This window comes from Lissotriton vulgaris, chromosome 2_1 (assembly GCF_964263255.1).
Source record: "Lissotriton vulgaris chromosome 2_1, aLisVul1.2, whole genome shotgun sequence".
Taxonomy (NCBI): domain Eukaryota; kingdom Metazoa; phylum Chordata; class Amphibia; order Caudata; family Salamandridae; genus Lissotriton; species Lissotriton vulgaris.
Window position 1 is genome coordinate 124,371,840 of NC_141687.1, and position 23,603 is coordinate 124,395,442.

At 46.8% G+C, this 23,603-nt stretch overlaps 1 protein-coding gene across 3 annotated transcripts in view; it reads left to right on the top strand.

The window, feature by feature from the left end:
* CUX1 (cut like homeobox 1) overlaps nt 1-23,603 on the top strand; it is a 1,218,817-nt gene that overhangs the window by 464,777 nt on the left and 730,437 nt on the right. For all 3 annotated transcript variants that reach the window (XM_086954570.1, XM_086954568.1, XM_086954569.1), the window contains exons 6-8: nt 8,709-8,832; nt 9,083-9,159; nt 11,372-11,438. In XM_086954570.1, coding sequence (XP_086810696.1) covers nt 8,709-8,832; nt 9,083-9,159; nt 11,372-11,438 — 268 coding nt within the window. The remainder of the gene's footprint in view (nt 1-8,708; nt 8,833-9,082; nt 9,160-11,371; nt 11,439-23,603) is intronic.

Consider the following 23,603-nt stretch of genomic DNA (forward strand, 5'->3'; position numbering starts at 1 on the left):
AAACGAAGAGAAGCATGTCACATTTGGTTACATTCGTGCAAAGATATGCATATATAATTTCATCATGTAAATTCTCACCCCTCCCCATTGCCGGCTGTATGAGTCTGTAAGTCCCATTCACTCATTGATCCCTGTAGTGGCATCCCCCATGCTGTCCTTTCCCAAAGAGTCCGAAAACAGGTCGGCCGGCCACCTTGGCAAAGGTGCAGTACGGCTCCCCTCATTGGCCAACTAGTCATCGCCCAGTCCTCCATCCAGCCCACAACATTTCCTCCATTCATCCCATACCCTACAAAACTTTCACAGGCATCCTCTTGCTTTGTATGTAACCCTCTCTGCCGCCATGTACATATGGATCCCCATCTTTCATTCTCGGAGCCGGGGAGGTAACACCGCCACCCATGTGCGAGCTACATCTCGTTACTACTAAGGCCAACATTGCAAAGATAAGCTGTGGACGGCCCAGATCTACATCCCCGGGTATGCACAGCAGTATGAATTTGGGGTCTAGCGGCAATGTCTCGTCTAAAACCTTACTCAGTTCCCCCAGTACTATTTCCCAATATGACTGATTGACGGAGCATTCCCAAATAGTATGGTAGAAGTCCCCCTGTGTCTGGCCGCATCTCAAACAATTCTTGTTGCTGACTCGGCCCATACAATGAAGTCATAATATACTCTGTATAGTATCTTGTATTGAATAAGACGGAGGCAGGATTTAACTCCTTAAGAGCGTCGAACGTTCAGCGCCCAGTGCTGAACGTTCGAATAACGGGTGCTGGCCCGTCTGCCAACGGTCATGCGCAGCACTGACAAGGTAGTGCTTGCGACGACTGTTGGCCGACGGCAGCACTTACAGGGTAAATGGCCCCTTCTCGGTGATTCATCAGGGCTGCCTCCCAGTCAATGTTTTCTAGTGTACCTAGGTTCAGGTCCCATGATTCCCCTGATTTCCCCAGTCTGTCTGGTGTATTATTCAGGGTCTGGTATGTTAGCGATACTGCCTTGGTGAGTACGTGTTCTTGTAGTAGGCGTCCCTCTAGTGATGCATGTTCTGGCAGTGAGGACAGCGAGCTCTCCGCTAACATGTCGCAGCTGCGCATATTTGAAAAACAGAGAGGTGTGCAGTCCGAAGTCTGCCTCCAACACTCAGAAACTTTTGAGTTCCCCCTTCGCCACTATATCCCCTATGGTGGAGATGTCTATTGCGTCCCACCCCTCAAAACCCCTAAGTTTGTGGAGTTCTATTAACCAGGAACAGTGCCAGAGGGGTGTCTGTTTCGTTGATTTGTGTGCCCAACCCACTGCCTTTGCCGCTCTGTCCCAGTCTAGTGTGATTTGTGTGGCTGGAATTAGGCGTCCCTGCCCCGCCCTCCATAGAGAAAATACATACATGTACGAGGCATCATGGTATCTCTTTCTAACCTATAGGTGGGGTAGTCTGCCTTGGATCCATTCGTTCAAAGGGGTCAGATGCTCCGCCCAATAGTAGGCTTCAATATCCGGTAGGGAGATCACCCCCCCCCCCCCCCATTATATTGGTTACGCTGTAATGTGGTCAGTGCAATCCTCTGCTGCTTCCCGAGCCATAACAGGGAGCGTAATTCTGCATCTATCACCCGAAATGTCTGCCTGGAGAGGTGGAAGTACTCAGTCTGGAGCGCATCGAGGAAAAAAGGAAAAGTAATCATTTTAAACATAGCCGCCCGGCCAAGGATCGCCTGGAGAGGGGGATGTACTCAGTCTGGAGCGCATCGAGGAAACAAGGCAAAGTAATCATTTTAAACATAGCCGCCCGGCCAAGGATCATGAGGAGAGGGCTTTTCACCTCAGTGCGTCGGTAGCGAATATTATTCTGGTACGAGAGCCTCCTATCTGTGCTGAGATAAATCCCTAAGTATGTGAACGCAGTCTGCTATTTGTAGGGCCCCAGAAAGAGAAGGCCAGGCCTCTAGGTTTCTTGGACTATATATGACCGATTTGTGCCAGTTTATGGCATATCCTGAGAATGTCCCATACCAGCCCATAAGAGTAAACAAGGTGGGGATTGTGGCGGCTGGATGAGTAACATATAATAAGATGTCATCTGCATAGAGCGAGATTTTTTCTTCCCTCCCGTCTGACGGTGTTATTTGGAACACCCGTATCTCTGCCCGTTGCCGAATCTCACATGCCACTATATGTATAGTGAGGGCAAAGAGTTGCGGGGACAACGGGCAGCCCTGACAGGGTCCCCCGTTTGATAGGAAAATCTTCGGATAGCTGGCCATTAATCTTAACTCTTGCACGAGGGTCCGCGTATAAGAAACTCATCCAGTGCCTAAACTTGGGGCCAACACCAAACTTAACGAGGGTGGCCTCCAGAACGCGATTGCATTTCCATTCCGACGCGTTTCGACTCCAGCAATAAACATTTTCTTCTACGTCGACGAGACCGGGAGGCCTTTCACGACGTAGGCCAGCCCGGAGTCCATGGAAAGGACTCCATTTAAGAGATGTCCAATGTGTGGTGCTAAATTCCCACACAAGGACCTACACGAGGTGTGCAACCTCTGCCTATCGCCTGAACACGAATCCAGGGACTGCGAAGCCTGCGCAGCATTCTCCTCCAAGTCGACTATTAGAAATCGTCGAGCCCGAAGACACGAGGTTTCGAGAATGCAGTCGGAGGCAATCCTGGAGCTGTTCGAGGCCCAGCACCTCGAAGAAGAAGAGGAACATGAAGAAGAGTCGGGGTCGGAAGTGGACAAGTCTGATGTCGAAGAAATCGACGTTCAACAAACCGTGAGTGACGACGTCCCCTTACCAAAAAACCGACCCCGCCTTCGAGCCCGGTCAGACTACCGAAGAAAGTTTCCGACACGCCGCCTTCGGGCCCGGCAACGAAACCAAAACAGAAACCGAAACTCTCGGCCTCCCACCATGTCGGATCCGGGAAACGGTCGACATCGTCACCGTAGCTCCATACAAAGGAAAGCTCGGCATCGAAACATTCCATGTCGAAACCGAAACATGCTTCGACGTCGAAGACTTACTCGACACCGAAAAAATCGGAATCGAGCAAATTCTCGGATCCGAAAACACAGAACACTGACGGTCAGAAGCAAAGGCACCTTTCGGAACCAAGATCTTCGGTACCGACACAGGAGCAGCAGACAGATCCAAAACAAAAGACTTTGTTTATCGATCCGCAAACTGGCAAAGTGGTGACAAAGTCACCGAAAAAGAGGAAGAATGAACAGCTAGAGGACAAAGCTCTTCCTCCTAAAAAGACAACAATGGGGACAAATACAACTCCTCCCCTTTCTCCTCAACCTAGAGACACACCCTCTTCTCCTATTCCTCACACTATGCCAGCTATCCCTCCACCTTCTACACCAAGACCATCTACACCTCAAACAGATGTAGACAGTGATACAGGGGAGGGAGAACTTCATGGGGATGACAACACTATCCCAGATGAAGAAGACCCATGGGAGAATTGTGATGCAGGGTCAGATGGTAACGACCCAGAATTATACCCCTCAAAACCTTCACCACCTGATGATAGTACAGGTTTTGTACAGCTGATTAATAGGGCAGCAAAATACCATAAGGTAGATTTACATACAGACCCTCAAATAGAGAATTTCCTTTTAGAAACGCTACCTGCTGCACAAAGAACATCAGGAACACTACCTATGCTAAAGGGTCTTCTCAGCCACACAGCAGACATATTCAAAGACCCTGTGAGAGCTAGTGTATTAAACCCAAGAATTGATAAAAAATATAAGGCAGCCCCTAAGGACCCAATATTTATCAAAGGACAGGTACCTCTAGACTCACTTGTGGTCACAAACGCTCGTAAAAGAGCTAACTCATTATCTACAGGAGAGGCTCCTCCTCCTGATAAGGAGTCCAAGCTAATAGATGCATCAGGAAAAAGAGTAGCATCCCAAGCAGCAAACAGCTGGCGCATAGCTAATACACAGGCGCTACTTGCACACTATGATAGAGCGCATTATGATGAGTTAGAGAAACTCATCACACATCTCCCTAAGGAACATCAAAAAAGGGTAGATCAGCTTATACAGGAAGGGAAGATAATAACCAACACTTCCATTAAGTGCGCCTTAGACGCGGCAGATACTGCAGCAAGATCCATCAATACCAGTATCATGCTAAGAAGACATGCATGGCTTAGGTTATCAGGGTTCAAACAAGAAGTACAAACATCTTTATTGAACCAACCTTTTGATCAAAAAACACTTTTCGGATCAGGTACAGATGAGACCTTAGAAAAGATGAAAAAAGACACAGAAACGGCTAAATCAATGGGGGCATTACAACAGCCAACTCAAAGGGGTTCCTTTCGTAGGTCCACCTATAGAGGGGGGTCAAAGAATGCAGGCACAAGCCAGCAATCTACCTCTTTGACACCAACATCACCCAGAGGTAATTCAAGAGGCAGTTACAGAGGTAACCACAACAAGGGTAGAGGTCGCGGAAATAATAACAACCGCAACTCCCCAACCCCAAAACAGTGACTTAATATAACTTCCCCCAGACCATATAACACCGGTCGGGGGACGTTTATCACAGCTCCTACCTGTCTGGGAAAACATCACGTCAGACAGGTGGGTGAGACAAATTATCCAACATGGTTATTGCCTAGAACTCACAGCTACCCCACCAAACATCCCCCCCAGACAGCGTCCAATGAGTCAAGATCATCTGACATTGTTAAAGCAGGAAGTACTATCACTGCTACAAAAGCATGCTATAGAGAAGGTTCCAAAACATCAGCAAGGGACAGGAGTATACTCTCTATACTTCCTAATTCCCAAAAAAGACGGGTCTCTAAGACCAATTTTAGACCTCAGACCTCTCAATGCATACATAAACTCGGAACATTTCCACATGGTCACGCTCCAACAAGTACTCCCTTTACTGAAGAAAGGAGACTTTCTTTCTGCACTGGATCTAAAAGACGCTTACTTTCACATCCCAATTCACAAAGCCCACCGAAAATACCTCAGGTTTGTAGTAGAAGGACAACATTATCAGTTCAAAGTCCTTCCGTTTGCGGTCACAACAGCACCAACGGTGTTCACAAAATGCCTAGCAGTAGCTGCAGCACACCTAAGAAGACAACAAATGCATGTCTTCCCTTACTTGGACGATTGGCTAATAAAAGCCAAGTCACAGGAAGAATGTCTTCAAAACACACAGAAGACCATTCAATTGCTGCACCAGCTAGGGTTTACGGTGAACTACAAAAAATCCCACCTACAACCAAACAAGGTTCAACAATACCTAGGGGCTACTATAGACACAGAAACCGCCAAAGTATACCCCAATCCAATCAGGATCCAAACAATGATCAGGTTGATCCAAACATTTCAACCACAACATCCACTAACAGCTAGAGTGTTTATGCAGCTGTTAGGGATGATGTCCTCCTGCATACTGCTGATACCATATGCCAGACTACAAATGCGTCCACTGCAAGAGTGTCTAGCGACACAGTGGAATCAGGCTCTAGGTCAGATTACAGATTTGGTGTTGGTAGACGACCGCACACATCGCTCTCTGAAGTGGTGGAACACAACAAACATTTCCAAAGGGCGGTCGTTCCTAGAACCGATTCCACAAGTAATAATAACAGCGGATGCATCGCTCACCGGATGGGTAGCACATATGGAGAAATATACAGTGCATGTAAAATGGAGTGTACAGCAGAAAAGACTGCACATCAATTATCTGGAACTACTAGCAGTGTTCCTAGCATTAAAAGCTTTTCAAATGCAAATCATCAACAAAGCAGTCCTGATCAGAACAGACAACATGACTGCAATGTATTATATTCAAAAACAGGGGGGGGACACACTCTCTCCAACTATCCAAACTAGCACAGGACATTTGGAGATGGGCCATTCTTCAAAAGATCTATCTGTTAGCCGAACACCTACCAGGAGTTCAAAATCAGATAGCAGACATCCTAAGCAGAGAGTCAGAACAAATACATGAATGGGAACTGCACAACCAAATACTGCAGCCATTCTTCCAAAGATGGGGACAACCAGAGATAGATCTCTTTGCCACTCATCAGAACGCAAAATGCCAAAACTTCGCATCCAGGTACCCACACCACCTGTCACAGGGCAATGCGCTATGGATAAATTGGTCCAACAAATTTGCTTACGCTTTTCCCCCTCTCCCACTAATTCCATTAGTGGTACGGACACTGCAACAACATTCAATGACAATGATACTAGTAGCACCCATGTGCGCAAGACAGCCGTGGTTCACCGCGCTCCTGCAACTCTCACAAGTGCCACATCAAAAGTTAAGATTACACAGAACCATGGAGAAATAATGCACCCAGATCCCAAACAATTGAACCTAGCGATCTGGCTCCTGAGGTCATAGAATTTGGATACTTAGATTTACCTCCAAACTGTATGGAAATCATTAAGCAAGCAAGACGTCCTACCACCAGAGCATGCTATCTATCAAAGTGGAAAAGGTTTGCTTTATACTGTAACAGTAACAACATCAACCCTCTGGACGCATCCACTAAACAGATTATTTGCTATTTACTACACTTGCAGCAATGTAACCTTGCTTACACCTCTATTAGAGTACATCTTGCAGCTATATCGGCGTACCTACAAAACAGACAACATCTTTCCCTGTTTAAAGTACCAGCAATAAAAGCTTTCATGGAAGGCCTCAAAAGAGTCATTCCACCAAGTCTACCGCCTTCCCCAGTCTGGAATCTCAACATAGTACTTGCCAGACTAATGGGACAACCTTTTGAACCTATGCATAGGTGTGAAATACAATTTCTCACATGGAAAGTAGCCTTTCTTATAGCTATTACTACACTCAGAAGAGTAAGTGAATTGCAAGCATTTACAATACAAGAACCATTTCTGCAGTTACACCAAAACAAAGTGGTTCTTAGAACAAACCCAAAATTCTTACCTTAAGTAATTTCAGCATTCCACATCAATCAGCCAGTGAAACTACCAGTCTTCTTTCCAAAACCACAGACGGTAGCAGAAAGGGCCCTACATACATTAGATGTCAGAAGGGCAATATTGTACTACTTAGAAAGAACACAAACTTTCAGAAAGACAAAACAACTATTTGTAGCGTTATCTCCTACACATAAGGGCAATCCTATCTCTAAAGCAGGCATTGCCAGGTGGATTGTAAAATATAAACAAATATGCTACTTAAAAGCAAAGTGGACATTAACTGTTCATCCTAGAACTCACTCTACACGTAAACTAGGAGCATCTATGGCATTCTTAGGAAACATTCTTAGGAAACATTCCTCTAGATGACATATGCAAAGCAGCTACCTGGGTTACACCGCATACCTTCACAAAACACTACTGTGTAGATGTGCAGACAACACAACAGGCTAGAGTCGGACATGCTGTACTAAAAACTTTATTTCAGACTGTTGCAACAGACACTGGTGGCCACCGCTAGGGAGATAACTGCTGTATAGTCTATTCATAAATGTACCATCTGCAGCCCATATGCCTCGAACGAAATATGCTACTTACCAGTATGCATCTGTTCTTGGCATAGAGGGCTGCAGAGTGGTACATGCCCTCCCAGCCTCACCGGAAACCTGTGTCTGCTCCAACACTATCTTATTTAGATACACTTACATGGGCATTTCTATCTGTATTCTATCATACTACTCCATCTAACCCTACTATGGCAAAACAATCTAAGGATGGAGCCGATGCCCATGCGCACTAGCACGCAAAGGAGGAGTCACCAGTCTCGTGACGACAAAAGACTTCTCCAAGTGAAAAACAAGTGCAATCTTCCGAGCCCAACACCAGATGGCGATCTATTCATAAATGTACTACTCTGCAGCCCTCTATGCCAAGAACAGATGCATACTGGTAAGTAGCATATTCCATATCCCTAACGTTATGGAACGCCTCATGATACTCTTAGTGCGGAAGTTCCTGGAGTACAAAGAAATATATTAATTGCATTATATATATATATATATAAAGTCAGGTCAGGTACTAAAATCTGTAGCTGGTCACATGTTTTGCAGGGCGCAGGTTTGACAACCAAGAGTTTGTAGCCAACTGCGAGATTTCCAGTATGCACTATGTGCATGTTTCAACAGTTTGTGTGAATTTATCACCACCGTAACCGTATTATTTGATGCATTTATTTAAAGTCACTTAAAGTATAAATGCTGCATTTTCCGTGACCAAATTGTTACGTACAACTGTACCTTTGGTGCCACGGGGAAAGTGTCTCTGCCTGTCAGATTGAAGAAAGCCTGATTTTATATGCAAACATTACTGTAAATAATTAGGTTTATGCTCAGATGTGTACTCAAACCCATACCAGCATCTTCATTCATCTCCACTGCATTCTGGGATGATTGGAAATTAGTAAATACAATTATATTGTGTTTTTTTTTAATTTTACTTGTTCTATAGAAATACTAGCTACGTTTTCCAACGTAATCCATTGCTCTGTCTGAATGAAAGGTTTACATTTCACTCTAACATTTAGGGTGTAACAGTTTTCCGAAGGGACTCGTAACCATTGATTTTCTGTTGCGGTGCACAAGCTGAAGCTTAAAGCACAGTGGTCTGCAGAGACCAACAGACGTTTGTGCTAGAACTACACGGAGTTATGTAAAGTAAACCATCTTCTATACTGTTTTTCTGCAGAGGTTACAATCAAAGCACTTAAAGAGAAAATTAGAGAATATGAACAGACTCTGAAGGCCCAAGCAGAGAATATAGCTCTCGAGAAAGAACAAAAGTTACAAAATGACTTTGCAGAAAAAGAGAGGTAGGCGATCAGGCACTATTAATGTCAATAACTGCATTGCTTTGTTAGAGAAAATGTTCTGTAAATAATGGCGAGAGTGATAGCTGGTGTTTTGCTGACGTTTTGATCGCTGAAACTGCGTTTGTCCGCTATAATTACTTGTCATGTGTGATTGCAGATGGAGTGATGAATATCAGCATTAAGCCTAGGTTAAAAGATATTTGCAAACCCTGATAGTTTTTTGTTGTTGTTTGTTTTTGTGTGAGCATAGAAAATTTCAAGAGACCCAATTATCTACATCCTCAAAGCTTGAAGAAGCTGAAAGCAAAACTCAAACTCTGCAAACAGGTTCGGCATTTTTATTTTTATTCAACTTGGTTAAGGCATTAAAGATGTTGTGCTGGTCCTAACGTTTTAATTAGCCAGATTCATGTATTGTGCATGCAAATATTGCATTCGTTTGCATATGTAGAAATTCCGTAACTGCTGGTTCATAGCATTCATGTTTGTTGCTGGATTACTCGCACTTTGAGCTCCTTTGAGCTACATTGCCTACTGACATTAGTAAAAATTTGTTTGAATGCAGTGTTTATAAAGAGCGCTGGTATTGGGAATATTACAAAGCAAAGTCCTCTACAGCACTGCAAGTCTAGTTATGCTCACCGTGCTGTTGAGAGAGGCATTTCAGTAGTCCAAGCTCCACCGTCCTTCAGTCCTCGTCCTTCCCTGGAAACCCTGAGGAAATGCCATCCAGGACTGAAGTCAATGCCTTATGGTTGGGAGCTAGACCAAGACATTTACCCATATCAAATATAGCTCCACTGGCCAAATTGGAACATTAAATTGAGTGCATTTCTTTAGTAGTGACCGTTGTCTATAATGAAGCAGATGCGAACATTGACCCAAACCACACTTTGGTAATTGTTGCAATAGATTAACATGAACAAAGGTACTCATAAGGCTCCACTGTTGACTCATCGTACTAAATCATAGTATTGTATCCCTTAAAAAGCGTACCATAGGGTATCTTTTGTAGAATAACGTGCCCAGTAATGTCTCCCAAGGTTAATTCCGATTTGAAGACTGATGGTGATGTCTTCAGTTCCCAATCAACTCACTTCCCAATATTGTACAAATGACAATGCCTCTTCTATATGTCCATAAAATGTAGTGTATGCAACCCGCTGAAAAATGCAAAACAGCAAAAGCTATATCGACCTACTTCTCTTTCCCGCTGACCATCACATAAAGACATGATTTTTTCTCTTATGATGCTCTTTCTTGCCTTCCTCCTGGTCAAGTAGGCTTATTTACTCCTCAAACTTTATGTAGCTCAAATTTTTATATATGTGTCTAATAACCAATGCCTATTCTCCTTTGATGAAATGTCACTGTTTGTAACGGATTCCATCAAAATTTCAGTTAGCAGATGGAATCAGTTTGTAACGGATTCCGTCATAAGTACAGTTAACTTAACTGAAAGTCGAAATAAACAAATGAAGCTTAGTTATCAGTCTGTCATCGGAAAAAAAATCACAAAATTAGATGTTTGTTTTAAAGAAGGAACTGGCAAGGGCGCACTCGTTTAATGTAAGGGCTGTGGCTGCGTATTTGTCCTAACGAAGGCCTCGTACCTACAGTGAAACGTGTAGGTAATGCTGTCCTTGTTCTTATAGCTCTCTCCCTGATTAAGATTCGAAAATTCCTGTTATAGAAATTGACTTACTTATTTATGGGTCTTCTTCTTTGCCAATTTTGAATATCATTTACTTTTACTGTATTTAGTGTCAACTTTAGCATTCGGTTGCATTTCCCTCCTTTTTTATTTCTGTATTCTGTTCTGCTTTAACCTGTGCATAGTTTGTCTACATAACTGATCTTCTAGAGGAAAGTTTCCAAACTGTCCTCACATTTTACAGTTTGAAACAGATTTCCCCCCGCTAAGAATTATTGGAAAGAACCCATGTTCCACAGTCAGCCTTCAGCCTATCCTCGCTACATTTGGGCTTCATGATGTGAATCCTCACACTACAATGACAACACATCCATCGCCCCCCTTGAAACTTAGCACCCCTTTATTGTGTGCTACACTCTGGAAAATAACCTTCGGAGTGGGGAATGTAAACAAGAATATTTAAAAAGTATACTGTGTTTTTTGCTTTCCAATCGCATTTATATTGAGTGCTTGATATATTCTGGTAGTTTATATGATGATTTCATACACATAGACTAACACCTCAGCTCAGAAATACATTATTTTGGTGTTTTAACTTGTTTGATTTTGTAATTGTAATTTTTTGGGAAGAGGCGCGGGGATGCTGCTTACTGGTGTCTCCAAGGGATAGTAATTACAGAGTAAGACGTAAATAATAAACATCTTAATAGCAATCTCAATCTCAATAGCAATTCCAAAATTTGGATGAGATAAATGAAGACCATTTTCTTCCCTGCTTTTTGTGCCAGGTCCTGTGTGCACTTCTTTTAACTAATGATTGATGTAGGCAGTATGATTCGCTTTATTTCAGTGCGTAACCCACTCTTTGACTTTGTATGCTTTTAGCTTTGGAGAAAACCCAGTCGGAATTATTTGACCTGAAAACAAAATATGATGAAGAAACAGCAGCAAAGTAAGTTTTAGCAAACAGTTACTTACCTTCGTCTTACAGTTGTGTAATGGATATCTGTCGCTTTCAGATATTATTCATGTTGTTAAATCTCTCAGTGTACTAGTGCATTTGAGACAGTGGTTATGCTAGAAGGGTGCCATTAATGTTTGTTAATAAAAAAACACCGCTTCAAACGTTATCATCTGAATGATCTGGAGGTTTCTTCCTTTGGCAGTGTGTAGCAAGCGTCGGAGGACTACAGCACTAAGAAAGCTGACTTGTCGAGCGCAATTTTCGCATTTGGGATTCATCATCCCAAATGCAAAAATCGGTAATTGCGAAATCGCATTTTTGCGAGGAATGAGAATTTGCCTAGCCTTCGTGCTGGTAAGTTCCAATTCTATTAAGGACTCGGAGGCGAGGATTATGCCTTCTTTCTATCGCTTTATTTTCCACAGCAGCTAGAAAAACATAAACAAACTACTTTTCCCATGAACATTTGGGAAAAAAACAAAGTCGAACATGAGTCCTTTCACAGTGTCCATGCACCGGCAGCTCCCATCATGCCCTGCTGCCGCTTCCTCTTTCTTCGCGCGAAGCCCATATACCGGTCCAATCACGTATCCTGTATGGAACCTTCAGTCCCTGCAAAAGAACACACCGTCAGATCTAGACCGTTCCAACAGAACGTCATCATCCAAATGAAGAACAGTACAATTCAGAGCAACAGCAGATTTAACAATCGAAGCCTCATGAAAGATTTACTTACGTTGCATATGGGGAGGGTCCACTTCAAGGAAGTCTCTTGGGGGGGATAATCCTCGCCTCCGAGTCCTTAATAGAATTGGAACTTACCAGCACGAAGGCTAGGCAAATTCTCATTCTATGGCAGGACCGGAGGCTTCGGATTATGCCAGTTCAAAGCTTATCGACAACCAACCGAGCTACTTCTATAACTGGCTTGAAATAGAACCTCTTAAATGTGGAGTCCGAGGACCAATCGGCCGCTCTCATCAAATCCTCTAGACGAGCCCCGAGGGCAAAAGCTATTGAGGCCATAGCTCCTCTCGCTGAGTGAGCGCCAAATTGTTTGGTATCAATCCCCGCCTCCTGCATTGCCCAACTTACCCATTGGGCGATCGTTGGCGAAGTAACAGCCTTGTACGGTTTCCGTAGGGCAATGAGAAGTTGTCTTTCACCCGGAGAGCGAGTATCATCAATCATATCCTCATAAGCACGGAGGCACTGCACAACACACAGTTTAGGGGAGTCCTGAAATGCGGGGTATGAAATAACCCTAGTAAGGGTCTTAGTCCGTCTACTGACAGTGAAAGAAACTCCATCCGGAGAAAAAACTCTGGCCGTGATATCAAGATCCTGCACATCCGAGACCCGTCTGTGAGATATCAGGCACAACAACATCGCTAACTTAGCAGTCAACTCCTTACGAGACAGGAACCTGTTCGGTTGCCAAGAAAGGAACAAATTCAATACTCTGTTCACGTCCCACAGGACGGAGTACCGAGGCTCGGGCGGCAATGATAGGCGAATTCCTCTCGGGAGTTTACAAACCAAAGGGTGTTCCCCAATTGGAGAACCCTGCACCAAGTCGTGCCCTGCTGAAATCGCAGATCGGAAGGTATTGTTCAACTGGTAGGCCAGTCCCTCCTTAGTCAGTTCGGCCAAGAAATTTAGGACATGGACTACAGCTGCCCCCACGGGATCAAAATTCCGTCGCACACACCGACGACTCCATCTATGCCATGCAGATCTGTATCGCTTGGTCGTGCTGTCAGCCCAGGCTTTGGAAAGCAAGTCCTCTGCCTTTCCCGAAAGGCCCGGGAGCGTTCAATGACGCCTTAGAGCCTCCAGGCCATCAGCCGCAGAGAGCCCTCTTGGACCAACCAGTGGGGAGCTCCGTCCGGATTGAGGAGAATGTGCGGAGAGTGGGGGAGTAGGATTGGAGAATCCCAGGAAAGTTCCAGAAGAACTGGAAACCAAACTTGAGACCTCCACCATGGAGTGATCATCACCACCTGGGCCGACTGGCGACGTAGCAACGCCGACACGCGTGTGATCATCGAGAATGGGGGAAACGCATACCCCTGCTCGTTCAACCAGTCTTGGAGGACCGCATCTGTCGCCTCCGCCGCTGGATCGGGGCGCCAACTGAAATATCTTGAGAGTTGATGATCCAGGCGGGACACAAAAAGGTCCACTGAGGAGGGACCCCACTGGTCCGATAGCCTGGTGAACAGAAGAGGATCCAGCTTCCACACGCTGGCATCTAGGATGTTGCGGGAGTGCCAATCGGCTACCTCGTTCTGTCGCCCCGGCAAATACTCCGCCGTGACGGACACCTGATGGTCCAGGCAGAAGTGCCAAAAGTCTCATGCGAGGTCCGCCAGCATTTTGGATCTGGTGCCCCCCAGATGGTTGATATAACGGACCGCCGACACGTTGTCCATCCTGAGAAGGACGCAGGACTGCACCCTGTCCTTGGTCCAACACTGCACCGCAAAGGAGCCCGCCAGTAACTCCAATCAGTTGATATGTAAAGATGGTTCGAAAGCGGACCAGGCGCTTCCAAGCCTCCATGTGCGTGAGCCACCATCTCATCTCGTCTCTCACGTTGTCTGACAACGGAATTAGCTGAGAGTACGTTAACCCTTACCTGAGATGATACACCTTTAAGCGTTGCGTGGCCCGATAGTAGAGGGGCCCTGGAAAGATAGCCTGAATCGAAGACGACAACAGGCCCACCAACCCCGCCAGGTGACGTAAAGATATCAATTTTAATCACCAGAGTCTGGCGCAATTCGTGCCTGATCTTTGCCATCTGCGTGGCCCGATAGTAGAGGGGCCCGGGAAAGATAGCCTGAATCGAAGACGACAACAGGCCCACCAACCCCGCCAGGTGACGTAAAGATATCAATTTTATTCACCAGAGTCTGGCGCAATTCGTGCCTGATCTTTGCCATCTTCCTGGCGGGTAGACTCAAGGTCGAAGACACCGAATCTATGCTGAAACCGAGAAAGGTCGCACACTGGACAGGAACCAGAAGGGACTTCTTCTCGTTGATAACAAAACCCAAACCTTGAAGAAGGTCGACCGCGGACTGCAATTGAGACCGCAGGCGTCTCGGGTACTGGTCCATGAATAGCATGTCGTCCAAATACACTATCATCCTGACACCTCGAGCCGCAAGGCCTCCACCGCCGGACGCAACACCTTTGTGAAGCACCACGGCGCTGAGGATAGGCCGAAAGGTAGCGTGGTGAACTCGTAAACCTGATCGTCCCACCTGAACTGGAGGAAACGATGGTGTGGAGGGAAGATCGGGACCGCTAAGTAAGCGCCTTTAAAAGTCGAGCCTGACCATCCAATCAGACGGGCGCAACACATCCCGTAAGAGGTGAATCCCCTCCTTCTTGAAATGGCGGTACACCAGCCATTCGTTGAAGTCCTTTAAATTGATCACCGGGCGACGGCCCCCGTCGACCTTGTCGACCAAGAAGAGATTGCTTAGAAACCCGGTGGGGTTTTCGCAAGCGCAACAAATCGCCCCTTTTTGGAGGAGGGCAGCGACCTCTTCGCTCACCAAAGCCGCATCGCGCTGCGAAAAGGTAATGGGGCGAGGACGCTGACACGGGCGGCCATGGAACTCCAACTGGAAGCCCTGCACCGTCTGCAGCACCTAGGCATCGCTGATAAGGGAAGCCCACGCTGGGAAGAACTGCGCTAGTTGCCCCCTACCCGCAAGCTCGCAGAGGGTAGCACACTCACCTCGTCCACCGCCCTGTTGTTGGCCTCTCTGACCACCATGTCCTCTGAACTTCTGCCCTTTGGTGGGGTAGAAGTTGTTGAAATGGGCATTGTCTTGAAACTGCCCACGTCCGGAGCCTTGTCCACTGTCTGAGCTGGCGCCCCGACCGAACGAGCGGCCCCTGCCTCGTCCGGCCTTATCAAAAACACGAGGGGCGAAGACCTTCTTTATGTTGGACTGAGCCCGGTCCAAGGAGGTAAACGTTGCTACAAATTTACAGAGCTCCTTGATAAATGGGTCTCCAAACAACCCACCCTTGGCCACAGCGCCAGCCTCGGACGAGGCAAGGTCACCTTACTTGGGGTCCACTTTGATTAAGAGGGACCTCCTCCTCTCCGTAGAGAGGGCACAGTTAGCATTGCCCAGAAAAATGATGGCGCGCTAGCCCAATTTGACAGAACCTCCGGGGAAATCATGTCCCCCGACACCTTGGCTTCCTCCGACATGTCCAGAATTTTAGTCATGGGGCCTACAGCATCGAGTAGCTTGTCCTGGCACGTACGCTGGGACCTGTCTATCCCCTTCCGGGGATCCTTGACGAATTTGGCTAGGAAGGTAGCCATCTTTGGATCAATATCCGGAGTCATGGCTAACTTACCCTCTAAGGAGGGCCGAGGGCACTCCGCCCGAAGGCGGCTACGGGCATCTTTATCCACCGGCCTCCTGAGGCGATTCGCGACATACTGGGCCACTTTATCGCATGGGACCCCTTCTGACGACCTGGGGTGGACGTTATCGTCCGGGTCCAACATGTATGAAGGACCCGCGGAGGAGGACGATTGAGACAGAAGCCATGACCTGGAGGAACATGCCTCCTCCTCAGAGTCCGGAGAATCATCCTCCTGCTGCGGCTCCGGAGACATAGTACGAGGAGTAGGTGGCGGCACCTCCACGGGGAGGACCGGAGGGGGCTGGGACCCCTCTGTAGCCAGAAAAGCACTCTTCACCTTCGCGAAAGCCGTAGGGTCAACCCCCTCCATACAAGGTTTCTTAGGGGGAGGGGGAGGCGATGACGTGTCCGGGCCTGAGGCCGAGGTAGGCGCGGGAATAAGGGCCGCGAGCTTAGCGTATGCCTCATCCAACCGCGCCGAGAGCCGTTGCTCAAGGGGTACCATTGCTTGGTCAACCGCCCTATAGATAGAGTCGTTGACCGCTTGGTAAAAGTCATCGTCCAAAGGGACGTAATTCAGAGGGTCCTCCTCTGTATACTGGTCTGACTCCCTCTGCATAGTGAGTTAAATTAGGCTCCAAAGGGCAGAGAGGTCTGGCACAGGGAATGAAATTGACCCGAAGGGCGCTCTATGGTCTGGGGAGGTCCCAGGGATATGGGTGGCCAAAGGCACACAATTATGGGGGCTAGCCCCTGGGAACGCTGCAGCCCTCAAAATCCAGGGGCGCCACCCGGTGAAGCGTCCCCACGCCGAACACCGGCACAATTACGACCCAGCAGGGTGTCCAAACTCACAATACAACCCAAACAGGGCGTCAATTAAACAAAGGGAAACCCTAAATTTTTACCCCTGAGGGTGTCAGAACCGGGTGGCAGGGTACAGGCTACAAGCTGTTGAAAACGCGCCAAAAAACGCTCAAGAAAGCGTCTGACAGCGCGCCTGCAACAGCCAAGACACTACCCTCTAGCGGCGAGATAACCGCACCGCTCACTACTGGGCACCAGAATCGCGTGAGGAGCGCAAAAGCGTCCCGCGATCGAAAGGGAATTTGTGACAGGGAAAACACAACAAGCGCCTGACCCAGGGACAAAACGCTCAATCCACAGATCCCACAAACCCAGGAGAGTAGAAAAAACCGACTTAACTTGCTGCTGAGCAGCGAAGAAAGAGGAAGAGGAAGCGTCAGCAGGGCATGATGGGAGCTGCCGGTGCATGGACACTGTGAAAGGACTCATGTTCGACTTTGTTTTTTTCCCAAATGCTCATAGGAAAAGTAGTTTGTTTATGTTTTTCTTGCTGCTGTGGAAAATAAAGCGATAGAAAGAAGGCATAATCCGAAGCCTCCGGTCCTGCCATAGAATTGCATTTAAGGAATCTCTATTTGAGATTCCTTTAATGCAATTCATTAACCATTTTTTATTTGCGAATTCGCTATTTCTGGCCGCTATTTACCGCGAGGTCAAACCTCGTGGTAAATAGCGAAAACTTAGAAAAATGCATTTAAATGCATTTTTCTAAGTTGCATGTTACACACACACATGTCCTTTGGACATGTGTGTGCGCAACACCAATGTAGATTACATTTCAGGGGTGCTACAGGGTGTCCTTGGGACACCCCTGGCACCCTTGAAATCGCATCCTTATTTGCGATTAGCAAATTGCTAATCGCAAATAAGGAATAACTCCCCATTCATTCCTATGGGCCTTTAGGCTAATCGCAAATAAGGAATGTGTAGGAATAGCAATTTATTTAGCGATTCCTACATGAATCCCGTTTTGCAAGTCCTTAATAGCGATTCCTAAATAATCGCTATTAAGGACTCGTAAAACGGCACTATGATCTAGCTGTATGTTCCATCTTGCTGCTATGTCTATAAATTAGCTCTCAGTGTCACCAGTCAAAGCGGTCATCATATTCTAGAATCTACAAATACTAATGAATTTCAATTAGGCACACAGCAATGCATCATGTCAAAAATTATATTATAGTTATGTAAAAGAGAAATTTCACCAACCCACCGCAGTGTTGTGTTTTTTTTAAAGGTCTTTTGAAGGATTGTAAATACAAAAGGAAAAATAGTGACAACTTGTTGGGGTACAGTTTCTACAGGAAGGTGAGGGAGGACTCCCTCCCATCACCTAACTATATCTTTGGATATCTGATCCCTGATATGATAGATGTGGTTGTCAGAAAAAAGTGTATAAATAGGGCTAATTTTATAATATATTCTGACTAAAATTATGTTTGGAAGGTCGGAGAAGAGCGAATTTCATAGTCTATAAATCAACTTTCATCAGTCCCTCTGTTGGTTTAAGAGGGACAAAGCACGCAAGTAGCAAAACCATTGACAACTAACAGCCCTAACCTTTTAGAAGTCCCTTCTGGCAATGCTATGGTAAAAGTTAGTTTTATCCTCTGTAAGTTAAAGTCTGTGGCTCTGGGTACAGCCTTCTCCGCTCCTTTTACAAAATAGCCTGCTTCACTCAAGCAATGAATTTGTCCGGGCTCCTTCTCCACATTCCACTGTTATTAGGGGAAGTAAGTTAGTGTGTAGGTTTGCATCCATTTTCAACCATTAAAAGGCTGTGATTACAGAGTAATATTTGTCCAGATCTCTTGTATGCACCGGTACAAAAGGAGGTGGTGATGGATGGAGCATCTGAATAAATCAAACACTCACACCCAGTCAAAAGATCTGGGTTTAATCCATGATTCAAGCAAGCCGGGCTGAAGAGGGCTGGAATGCCAGAAACCGGTCCTCAGAAGCTTGTTTCCGGTCCAGGGAAGACATGGCTTGGCAGTTCGGACTGGACTGTTCCCATGAGGCACAGGGTCAGACTGATTTGCATATAGCCTTGTCTGAACTGGGGTGGCAGAATGGGCTAAAGAACGGTGATGGATTAAACCCAGATCTTTTGACTGGGTGTGAGTGTTTGATTGATTCAGATGCTCAGTCCATCACCAACCCCTTTTGTACTGCTTTTGGCCGCCATAAGTGTGGCAGGGTATGCTCAGACGTGAGTCCCTTGCTTACTTTGCCACTGGATTGAAGCAAGCGGGGCTGAAGACGGCTGGAATGCCAGAAACCGGTCCTCGGAAGCTTGTTTCCGGTCCAGGGAAGACAAGGCTTGGCAGTTCAGGCTGGACTGTTCACATGAGGCACAGGGTCAGACTGATTTGCATATAGCCTTGTCTGAACTGGGGTGGCAGAGTGGGCTAAAGAACGGTGATGGATTAAACCCAGATCTTTTGACTGGGTGTGAGTGTTTGATTGATTCAGATGCTCACCAACCCCTTTTGCACCGCTCTTGTATGCACCAGCAGCTTCTGAAAGAAGAGGTTCAAATTATTTTACAAGCCAAAAAAAACCATGAAGGAGTTTCCACAAATCTTAAAAGATCAAATATATTCCTCTCACTCATTGAAATAAAAAGGATTCTGCAATGCATCCAGTTCTAGTTGTATTCATCTAAAACAAGAGGAATAGTTTTGCAGCGTGAATCTTTTCTGGATTCACATGCTGTGTATAATTTCCCCATCTAGTGGTTGGGTCCAGAATTTTCCTCGTGCATAGTAGTACTTTCTTCCTTTTTAGGTCAGGCCTAGAGCAGCGCATGCGCTGCGTGCTCAACGTTTAGTAAGGGGGTTTTCAAAGTGCTACCCGCAAGCTTTTCCTGGCCTCAAGCTTGCGTCACGTGCACGCTCTAGCCGGCATACGCCTTTCTTATCTCTTCTTCCGCATCGCTGGCCCTTACTTTCACTTTCGCAAGCAAACTGGGACAGTCTAAGAGGTTTCCCTGGCTGTTCTCCTAGTTATTTGTGTTTCTAGGAATCTTCCTTCGATGTTGTAAATTAATGGACAAGCAGAATTGTTTAAATTGTACTACATTTTTTCTGGCTTGTCATTACTGAAAACGGAAGTTGCTCTCCAGGGCTGAGAATGCACGATGAATGTCAGCGGTTTCAGCCATTAATGTAATTCTAGACACATTGTTTAACTAGTTCCGCCTTTCTGCGTGTTGCTGTGAGGCTCATACCTTTCTCTTCTGTCGTAATCTGTTCACAGAGAGGTTTTACAGGTTTTATGAGCCAGCAGGAGAACCCTGTTCAGCTGCCATCTCTGGGGAGAGGCGCAGGCTCCCCCCGCTTGGCGTAGGTCACATGAGGGGCATCCCAACAGGGCTCGGTGCATTGTGTGTGTGTGTGTGTGTGTAGAGAAGGCTCCTAGCCACAACATATCATTGCTAGCATGTGTTCGCAATCCCTGTAGGGGGCAGTAGTTTTGGTTCCATAAATACATGTTCGAGGCATGTGGGCTGCAGAATTCATATCTGTGCATAGATCGCCGCCTAGTGTTGGGTCCGGATGATTGCACATTGTTGTCCTGGAAGAGTCTTCGAAGTATCACGAGATAGATGGCTCCTCCCCTGGACTAAAGTGCGCTTGGGCATCCTCCATCTTCAGATTTTTTTTTCTGCCATTGGGTTCGGATGTTACTATCTTAGCTCAAGTTAGGAATACTTTCTACTAGGCCAAAAAGCTTTCGATTGCGTCGGTATCGTTTCGTTCGTTATCGGTGCCTTTCTTCTCGAGGACATCGAGTACTCAACAAGTTTTCTTTCCATACTCTACCCGATCTTCGATCTCAAATGGAAAGAATTCCATTCAAGAGGTGTCCCCTTTGCAATGCAAAATACCCGCACATCGATGTCCACCCGGTGTGCAACAAGTGCCCGTCCCCAGACCACAACGAGGCCAACTGTATGGCCTGTGCCTGGTTCAGGTTGAAGAAAACTCTCAAGATTCGACGCGCGGCTCAATTGGAGTCGAAGAAGTCGGCGCCTGTTCCTTTGAACATCTTTGGAACCGAGGACGAAGAGGTCGTCGATCTGGAGGATCAGGAACACTGCTCCGATCTGGCTTCGGGCCATGACTTAGACTATGACGCTGAAGACGAGGAGGTGCAGGAAGAAGAGGAAAACGTTGTCGATGAGATAGGAGACGACGTGGAGGCCCTCGGGCCGTAGAGGATAGCTCGGGCTAAGAGCTAGGCCAAACCGGCTATACGGGGGCCGAAGATGACGCACTCAATAAGGCTCAGGTCGAGGGATCACCACTAGGCCTTACCCAAGATCTACAGTCACGTTCTACAGCCCCACACAAAGGCCCAGCTTCGAACATTACTAAAGAGCCTTCAGTTTCGAAACCGCCATCGGTCGATACAAAGAAATCGAAACCGACAGCATCTTTGCAGAAACCGAAAGTGCTAGTGACTCTGGTCGGCTCCAAGGCCTCAAACCCCTCGGAGCCGAAGAAAAAGAAAATGGCCGTCTATGCCGGAAAACTCAAGAAAGACGTCGAGCCGATGGTTGTAGCACCGAAGACCAAGGTCAAGGCCATCGAACCACCAAGGCCGACGCCGAAGGGAGTCGATTCGCACAAGAAGCTCGACCCGAAGTACGGGATCGATCCTCGGTCGAAGCCTACGGACAAGTCAAAGACTGGCTCCAAGGACCCTGTCGAGTCGACGCGCCCCAGTGCGTTCATGGCCAAAGAAGTGTCGGAGTCGCTCCAACGCTCAAGGAAAGGGCTACATCGGTCGGACCGAAAAAGGCCCCGACGCCGAAGCTGGTCGGACAAGTTCAGACCGCGTCAACACCTATCAAGTTTGGGTTACCGCCCTCGGTGCGTCCGAAGATGTTCGAGCCGAAGCAATCTATCGGCGCCACTAAACATGTGTCGGCGGAAATGGTGGCTACAGAAGAGCCTGAAGACCAGGAGCCGAGACAATTCATCGACTCGGAAACTGGTAGACTGTTCATATACAAAAGAAAGTTAATGCCGGAAACTCCCATGGAGTCATATAAGATTCCTTTGAAGAAGAAGAGAGTTTCTACAACTTCTCCAGCTCTTGTGGAACCCCTCCATCACTATGGACAGGAACCTCAAACTTTTTCCCCATCATACTCAGATGTGGAGGCAGGGGATGGTGAACATGAGGATGACCTCTATCATGTGGACACTGATCCTGATGATCAAGACCAACAATGAACGGACCCTGCTGACTCAAGGGATCCGCAGACTGGCCCGGACACTCATATGTACAGTGTGAAAACGTCTCCTACTGAGGAACCAAACTACCTTTAACACCCTTATTGAAAGGGCAGCCAGTAATCATGACGTCAAGCTACATGCTGACCCTGTGGATGAAGACTTTCTGGTCAACACTTTTTCCACTTCGGAAAGGGCAGTCAAAACCCTGCCCATGCTCAAAGGGGTCCTCAAGCATGCAAGTGACATTTTAAGGACACCACAAGGGCCAGGGTGTTAAACCCAAGGATTGAGAAGAAATTTAGGCCGGCCCCTGTAGACCCTCCTTATATAAGGGGGCAGTTGCCATTGGACTCATTGGTTGTTTCACATGCACGCAAAAGGGCAAACTCCAAGACTACAGCTGATGTTCCTCCTCGGACAAAGAATCCAAAGTTATGGAAACTTCGGACAAGAGAGTAGCTGCGCAGGCGGCTAACATCTGGCGCATTGCCAACCCTCAGGCGCTCTTGGCCAGATACGACAGGTCACATTATGATACCCTTGAGACACTGTTGCAACACCTACCTGATCAGTACAAGGAGGGGGCAGAACTACTCATCCAGGAGGGGAAACTGATAACCAATGCTTCCATCAAGTGCGCTCTAGACGCAGCTGACACTGCAGCCAGGGCCATCAACACTAGCGTTATGTTAAGAAGACACGCCTGGTTGAGAATTTCAGGATTCAAACCTGAAATTCAAACCTCTATCCTCAATCAGCCAGTTAACCCAGGCTTCTTATTCGGACCTGAGGTTAACACAACCCTTGAAAAGCTTAAAAAAGACACAGAGACTGCAAAGTCTATGGGGGCTCTGCAGTCACAGCAGTTTCGGGGTGGCTCCTTTCATCGCTCCAATACTAGGGGCCCCTCAATAGGTCAGTCAGCACAACAAACACAATACAATAAGGGAGGTATACAATCCACCTACAATAAGAACAGCCGAGGTGGATATCGTGGCAACAACATCAAGGGCAGAGGCAGAGGAAACAACAGTTTCCAGATCCTCTGCCAATACCAAACAGTGACGCCTTGTCACTGCCCCCCGACCACGTAACACCTGTCGGGGGGAGACTACAACAGTTCCTGCCAGTCTGGAAGTCCATCACCACAGACAGGTGGGTGAGAGACATTGTACAGTACGGGTATTGTCTGGAATTAACGTCCACTCCACCCAACATCCCACCAAGACACCGTTCTATGTCCGCAGAGCACTTACACTTATTGCAGCAGGAGGTCGTCGGAATGCTGCAAAAAGGGGCCATAGAGCTCGTGCCTGTAGAAGACCAAGGGTCAGGGGTGTACTCTCTGTACTTTTTAATACCCAAAAAGGACGGGTCTCTCAGACCTATACTGGACCTCAGGCCTCTAAACAGTTCCATTCTGTCAGAGCATTTTCATATGCTCACCTTACAGCAGGTTCTGCCGCTACTCAGTCAGGGAGACTTTCTCGCAACACTGGATCTAAAAGATGCGTATTTTCATATAACCATACACCCATCACACAGACAGTATCTCAGGTTCACTATTCAACATCAACATTATCAGTTCAAAGTCCTCCCTTTCGCAGTAACGACGGCACCCAGAGTGTTCACA